The sequence below is a fragment of the Pempheris klunzingeri genome, chromosome 19 (assembly GCF_042242105.1).
Source record: "Pempheris klunzingeri isolate RE-2024b chromosome 19, fPemKlu1.hap1, whole genome shotgun sequence".
NCBI lineage: Eukaryota > Metazoa > Chordata > Actinopteri > Acropomatiformes > Pempheridae > Pempheris > Pempheris klunzingeri.
The window spans coordinates 21014609-21022640 of NC_092030.1; the positions used below are offsets into that span (position 1 = coordinate 21014609).

Genomic DNA, 8032 nt, shown 5'->3' on the forward strand with positions numbered 1-8032 from the left:
TCCACAGTAATGAGACCAGAACATGTTTACACACTTTCACTGTTCAAAAAACATAGTTTTCTCACACCAGACTCTTTTCAGCCTGTGTGTGCTTTACTTTTAGTTTACTCTGACATCCTCATGTTAACGATGGCGGACAGCGAGGTAGAAAGCCTGCTGAAGGGCTGGCAGAGGTCACATGATCAGGAAGTCAGGAACACAAACTTATGCTGAAAAGACCTTAAAGTGCATTCAGGATGATGTGGGACCTTTAAAAAGTCGTGTTCTGACTTCATCTGCATGTTTTCACAGGAAGATCTGCGACCCCGGTCTGACCTCGTTTGAGCCGGAGGGGCTGGGGAACCTGGTGGAGGGAATGGACTTCCACAGATTTTACTTTGACAATCGTAAGACCTCGCCGCAGCTGAAGCTCCTGCTGTTTGTTCTGGACTCTCTGAGTTGTTGGTTAATGTCAGTTTCCCGCTCTCCCTTCAGTCCTCGCCAAGAACAGCAAACCCATCCACACCACCATCCTCAACCCGCACGTGCACATGATCGGGGACGACGCCGCCTGCATCGCCTACATCCGCCTGACGCAGTTTGTGGACGGGCAGGGCCGCCCGCGCTCCAGCCAATCAGAAGAGACCAGAGTATGGCACCGCAGGGACAGCCGGTGGCAAAACGTCCACTTCCACTGCTCAGGAGCTCCTGCTGCCCCGCTGCAGGGATGAGGTACCAAAACAGCACTCACACACACACACATAAGTACAAGTTGGTCTAATAATTAATGCGCAGACAGACATGATTTCACATTTAGACCTTTTTTTTTTTTCAATATGGAGAAAAGGAACAGTTCAGAACGGTTGGAACTGGTCCAGTAGATCAAAGTAGGTCCACTAAAAGAGCTTGTTTGATCCACTGACAGGCTCAGAGTGTTATTCTAAGTGTGTGACAGCATCATGGAAAGGATCCCTACAGAGAGAGACCTGGAAGATCCTGTTGGTTTAACCTCAAACAGCCGTTATTTTACTCTCTGCAAACACACCAGACTCCATTCACTAAAACAGTGATTTTACCTCACAGAACACAGCAGTTGCTGATCTACTGATGCCTCGATCAGTTTGGTTTGTTCGTGTTGTTCTGTGATTTTGGTGTTTTAAAAGGTTAGTTTGGATCCAACACAAGATTTGTGTAGATCATAATAACACGAACAAGCTAACCAATAGAGGCAGCACTGGACCAGCCACTCACATGTTCTGCAAGGTAAAATTGCTATTTTTTTGAATGTAGTCTGGTGTGTGTGCAGAGAGCGATATAACGGCTGTTTGTGGTTAAACCAAAAGGATCTTATAGGTCTATCTCTGTAGGGATCCTTTCCATGATGCTGTCACACACTTAGAATAACACTCTGAGCCTGTCAGTGGATCAAACAAGCTCTTTTAGTGGACCTACTGTGATCAGGTGCAGTTGTCCCAAAGCTGAGGTGATCTAAAGGGTTTGAACAGTATTTGCATATTCATAGACGAGGATTCATGTATTTTTAAGAATATGTACCTGTTGCAGGTTTGAGCTCATTGTTTCCCTCCCTTGTTTTCCAGGTGAATGAGACTGATGAGGAGGTGCAGAGGAGCAGGAGGTGACTGAGTGGATAATCAAAGAGAAGCGTGTCAGCGCTGACAGAGAGGTGCAGGTGGATGGTTGGACGGGAGGCGGCTCAACGGAGTCTGATTTTTGGATCACGGTCGTCCTCCTGCGACTCTGCACACCCACCTCTCTCTCTCTCTCTCCCTCTCTCTCTCTCTCTCTCTATGACCTCATCCACAGACAGTAACGCCGACGCTCCCATCGCCAAAACCTGCACTACAGCAGAGGGCATACCCCCCCCTGAAAAAAAAGAAGAAATAATAAAAAAAAAGGAAACTGTTCAGCCTGCGTCTCGTCTCCAGCCGGCGTACCTGGACGACACCTGTCCTCCTCTCCTCTTTTCTTCTGTGCTGCAAAGCCTCCAGCGTGGCGCTCTCTCCCTTTGACCTCTCCTCAGACATACTTATCCTTCCTTCTGGTGATATTATGGCTGCGGCCTCTTGTTGTGCTCTTTGGACTGTACAGTATATTTATTAGTCATTTTAAACCTCTCATTCTTGTATCTCCGTCTTCTTTTTTCCTTTCTGGCGAGCATGACTCTCACCTGTGTTCCTGTTACCAGTGGCTGTTTTTCTGCACGACTAAAGGCTGCCTGTGTGAAATGAACAAACAGACCCACGAGTCTCACAGAGAGACGCCAGTGGGTGAATTTAATTATCCGACTTGTTTTGTTATTCAGTGGAGCTTCTTTTTATTGGTTGTCGTTGGGTTTTTTTGTTTTTGTTCCCCCTCTTTCTCTGGAGTGTAGTTGACCCTGAACCGACGCCTCCGTGTGCTCGCCGACCCCCTCTGAGCCGCTCTGTGAGACAGTGAAAACATGCAGCATGCTAAGATATTACTGTCGTTCTTGATTGATTCTCTGTGTACTGAACATTGCAAGCTACCTGCTGAGATTATGACAACGGTTGAACTTATAGTATCACGCTGTTTATGTAAATTTCCAGTTTCGTCGTGGTGACTTAACTACAATTATGCTGTAGATGGTATTTAATTGCATGATATTCCAAGTTAATAACATTGGTACGTTGGGTGTTATCGTGCATTTTGTTAATTTTTCCTCGTTTTGGACTGAACTGTTGGTGAGCTATAATCTATTGCCTCTATTTTCTGGGCTTTGTAAGTGCATAAACTATTTTTGTGTTAATATGCTAGTGTAGTTCTGTGAGGATGCTGGTGGGGGATCATGACAGAATATGCCTTTTAACCAAATTGCTGGATCCAGATCGGTTATAAACTGGCACAGAGACAAAACCCATTATCTTTTTTTTTTTTTTTTTTTTAGGAGTAGACCAGATGAAAGAAAAGTCTGATTTCACATCAGGGTCTTAATTCAGATTCCTCTCAGCTTTTTAAAACACATAAATATGCAAATAAAGACTGCACTTCTAAAGAAAGGACGCAAATATATATTGTATTTTAAAAAGCTAGATGCTGCGTTGCTAGGAGACAAGTATGAGAGCAATTTTACCCGACCCCAAAGTCCCAAAGTAGTTTTTTCATTCTTTGGATTTTTAGATTTCATTCAGTTAATGGTTCAGTCTGTAACTCTTATCTTCTCCAGACTCTCCTCTAGAGGGCGCCAACATCCCACTACAGAGACTCACTGTGTATCTGAGTGAACCTCAGGGCTCGAAACACAGATGTGATCAGAGTTCTGCACCGAGGAAGGTGGTGACGATGATGATGATGATGATGATGATGATGATAGATGACTGCAGACAGTCGTCCTTTACAACAGAATCTACAGTTTCTTTACGATTGCCTTGGCTCAGTTTTCACAACTGTGTGCAAAATGAGAGCAAAATCTGCCATAACTCCTCATTCTGGCCTCAAACTCTCACAAGGATTAGATGATAATACATTTATTTATATAGCACCTTTAAAAACAGGATGAGGCACACAGCATTTAAATATCAGAGCTGAAACAATCGATTTATCAAACAAAATATATTAGAACTTGAAAAATAAAACTTTGGCCTTAAGTTTGTTAACAGATACTTTTGGAGAAAAATGTTATGATCCATGAAACTTGTGCAACTATGAGGTGACTGAAGAAGTGATTTAGTGTTTTGCATTTTGTATTTATCCGTTTGTCACATTCTGCTCATGTTCAGGTTCATGCTTGTATTTTGGGTTCCTATTTGAATATGTTTACATGTTGTGACGTTAAAAAAAGAAACACTAGTCTGCATACAACTCATTATTTAGTTCGCTCCAACTGAGGCTTCTTGTTTACACACTCAAGCCCGTGGTGGTGACAGTAGACGCTAGCTACATTAGCCACGCAACATGCTAACGGCAAGTTCAACAGGTCGACCTGCCAAATAAACGTCAAAACAGCATAAAACATGGCCGAACATGCAGATGGTTTAACGGCACGTGTAAAGAAAGCAGTTGAAACTAAAGTGACGTCAGACGTACACATTTTGTGGCACCGAAATAAAGTAGATCCTCTGGTCTTCATGTCCTCAGGTGGTGGAAGGACATCGAGGGTGTTGTTGGGTTTTTGCAGCCAGCAGTGGAACAGTTTGCATGTTTTGTTTGCACCTTGTAAGACATCTAGTTAGCAGAGCTAGCGTTAGCAGAGCTAGCGTTAGCAAGCGGACAACAATGGCGAGGCAGCGAGGAGGATTCAGCTTGTCGTTGGTCGGGACCATCAGCCTGCTGATAGGCTGAAGGAGGTCACATGTTCCATAGAGCCCGTTATGATGTCACAAGGGGAGCCAAATCTAAACGGCGTGTTTTCAAACACGTTTACTGAAAGATGGAGTAGGAGAAACAGACGTAGGACCAGCGAAATATATTTAAATTAAAAGGTGCATTTTGTGTAATATGACACCTTCTTAAAGGTACAATTGAAGGAGTCAGTTCAGCTGAACAGTGAAACTGAGCCAAAGCAAACGTAAAACACTGGCCAGCTGTTATTCACAATGGAGCCTGAACAAACAGAGTGAGTGAGTTACTATCAGGTCCTGGGTGGTGTATTTTTTTTTTAATCATTTGTATCACTGAAACTCTCCCAGAAGGCGTGAAGCCAAAACCAACAGTCCTCCTCCCTGTCCAGCCTAAGCCCTCATAGTATCAGTGCTTTAATAGGATTACTGGTCACTCACAGTCATTGTCCCCTTTGGCAAACAATCCTTATTCCATTAATTAGCCTTTGGCCTGGGTGTCAGTGCTGAAGCTGAACTCTGAAGCTGTTTGATTTGCTGCAGAAGAGCCTCATGGTGTGTTTTCCTCACTTCAAGTGAACGATGAGGAGACGAGCGAGTGCTAGAGAGCTACTGAGTGTAAAACAAAGCTTTTTTGTTTTTCTGATTTCTTTTTTAAATTTACTATACTTATATACTGATGACGATGATTCCTCTGGTGTGCATTCCAAGTCTTATCAATATTAAAATGTGATCAGATGTAATCAGTGTGTGAACCAATAAAATGACAATGCAGAGAGCACCTTACAGCACTCCTCCCTCTCTTATCTCACAGACTCCCACACACGTCAGCGCAGAGAGAGCGCTGTCCGTCCGACGCTGCCTTCTCATTGGTCGTCAGCTGTAATCCAGTCAGGTATTAAGTATTAACCAGAGGGCAGAGTTTAAACCGGAAACGGTGGAAAATCAGGGATCAATAAAGGGAACCAGAGTGAGTAAAGACATTGATCCAATAAAGACACAGAGGAGACGGGAACTAGGGTGGAAAGTACCTATAAGTAAAAATTTGAGGTACTTGTACTTGTGAATATTTCCATTTTGTGCCACTAAATACTTCTAATAGTTAAATTTCAGCTGTCATCACCGTCATATCTTATAAAAGGCAAAGCCACAGTATTTATCTAACACCATTCAGACAAAAAAAGAAAGTTCAAAGTGCTTATATATAAAAATACATTAAAAATAATGCAAAGAAAAACATTAAAACTGCATGTAAAAGACAATAAAAACAAGTTTTAAAAGAAACTGCTTTAAAATACATTAAAAATAAATAAATTGTTACAGATTTGAAGAAAGTTGTTTATCTTAGTAAAAGTATAGAAATGCTGTTAAGTAAAAGTGCACAGCTGTTAAAATATACTTAAAGTACTCATTATGTAATAATGATAATATATTACAGATACATTGATTATAATTATTGGATCATTCGTGTGTTTATCACTTTAATGTTTCACATTGTGAAGGTGGAGCTCATTTACTAAACTAGCTGGGTATCAATGAATTCAATTAATGTTTTAACCATTAATAATATGAAATGATTTATTTGTAGTGTTAATCTGTTAAGTAACTATTCATTCATGTTGGAGTATAAAACACAGCAAATATAAAGTATAAAGTACCTTAAAATGAAAAATAAATATGCCAGTAAAGTACAAGTACCTCAGATTGTTCTTCCATACAGTACTGAGGTAAATCTACTGCTAAGCCTACTGATGGTTAAGATTTTACACTAAAACATACATATATTAGCATAAATTAAGTTCTAATGTGCAGCAAACCAGTTATCTGTCTCTCTTTAACCTCTTAAGACCCGAGCTCTTGTTTGATATGTATTTTTTATTTCTCCTTGCTATTTGGGCTTATTGGACCCTGATAAGTATAAAACCTAAGCATCATCTTTTTACATGGTGTAGTTTTAGAGAAAAATTATGTCCACATATGTGGACAATCGGTCTTAATATCCAGAAAACACAATAAAGTCACCTTTGTGCAAAACTCTTTATTTCCACCCTGAACATAGCAGTTTTTTTCCTGACTGCTTTTGCATGTATTTATAACACATACAAAACATGTTTTGAACATGTTTTGAAAATCACGGTGCACTATTTTGCCCTCATACATGTCCATACGGCCCCAGCTGAGCAGAATGAACTACTATGGTAATATAACCCAAAGTGTGATGTCTTTAGAGGTTATAAGAGAATCAGTCCAGTTGAGGCTCCTCATCATCTTTCAGTCAAACATCGATGCTCCACTGTTAACACCGTTGACCACTTTCACTGCTGAGACTTTACGTTTATATTTTGCTGACAATGCTTCTGTACTTTTACTTCAGGGAGTTTTGAAATGCAGGACTTGTAGTTGCAGTAAACGGCCCGAGTGGCTCAAAAAGGTCTGTTAACGCTGTGAGGACGGGGGAGGTTCATTAACTGGCTCTTTGCATCATCAGTCGGGACAAAGGTTGATGTTTATTGCTCTGTTCTTGTCAGGGCCGTGAATCAAGTACGCTGAGAAAGAACATAAAAGTGTTCCCGCTGTAAAAGTTCAGCAGGTAGCAGGAGTCCAGGAGCTCAGACAGACTCATGCTGATGTTTTACCTGGACTGTATTTAGACTTAGAAACAATTATTGAGTCAGTACTAAGAAGTTAGAAGTACAATTTCAATTTTATTCCACATTGTGCTTCTAGTCTGCACATTCCAGTGGGAACAGTGGTGCAGAACTGTGCCATGTAATTAAATACACTTTTGCAGAACTTGTACTTCCATTTCATGCAACTTCTGCTGCTTCAGCTACTTTTTACTTTTCAAATTAAGATTATACAGTGTATTCATTTCTTATAGACTAAACTATAATCTAAGTGTATGTAAAATAGTAAAGGTGTTAACATCATACCTGGGTAAAAGTCCTGCGTTGAAAATGTTCCTATAGTAAAAGTATGTGAGTATAATGAGGAAAATGTAGTTAAGGTATTAAAGTAAATGCAGTGGAGCAGAAAAGTACTATGATGTATTCTGTTAGTAGATTATTGTTCCTCGTCGTTGGTGGAAGCAGGATTTTACTGTTGGAGTTGCAATGTTTTTACATGCCAGTTATTCTTCTGGCAACTAATTAGAGGATTAATTGGCTGAACATTTCAGCTGCACTTGCATAAACTAACAAAACATCAGGTTTTATAAACTCTTTACATGTTTTGTGTGAAGAAAATGTGAAATCAAGCTGTTCATGTAGTGACGTGAGGTAAAAGTAGAAGGAAGTAAAGAAAAGACGTGAAGCACAGATACTTAAAGTAAATGTACTTAGTTACATTCCACCTCTGATAAATGCTGCTCTTACATTGCTGCACAATAATAATGCTGCACTTTTAATTAAGTACGTTTCCTAAATGTGCACATTTACTCTGTATTAATACTTTTACCTCCATAAAATATCTCAGTACTTCGTCTACAACAAGGTGGTAAAATGAACTCAACCTCAACCAGCTGTGACAAATTCTGTTTCCACGTCTGTGCAGCATTAGCATGTAATAATGGAGCTTAAAGCTAACGTAGACTAGCTGTAGCTAGCATGTATAGCACACATGGATGTAAACATTAAAAAAAAAAGCTGAACTTTGTGCAGAAATACTGAATGCAAACAAAACTTTTCTCTGTTTGCTGATAAAACTTCTGCACTTTCACCTTGAACGCAGGACTTTTA

General features: G+C 40.4%; 1 protein-coding gene across 1 annotated transcript in view; it reads left to right on the forward strand.

The window, feature by feature from the left end:
* The window catches only part of LOC139218749 (calcium/calmodulin-dependent protein kinase type II subunit beta), a 40532-nt gene extending 38860 nt beyond the window's left edge, over positions 1-1672 (forward strand). The window contains exons 18-20 of the mRNA XM_070850424.1: positions 292-386; positions 475-711; positions 1578-1672. Coding sequence (XP_070706525.1) covers positions 292-386; positions 475-710 — 331 coding nt within the window. The 3' untranslated portion in view covers position 711; positions 1578-1672. The remainder of the gene's footprint in view (positions 1-291; positions 387-474; positions 712-1577) is intronic.
* Positions 1673-8032: the final 6360 nt, after the last annotated feature.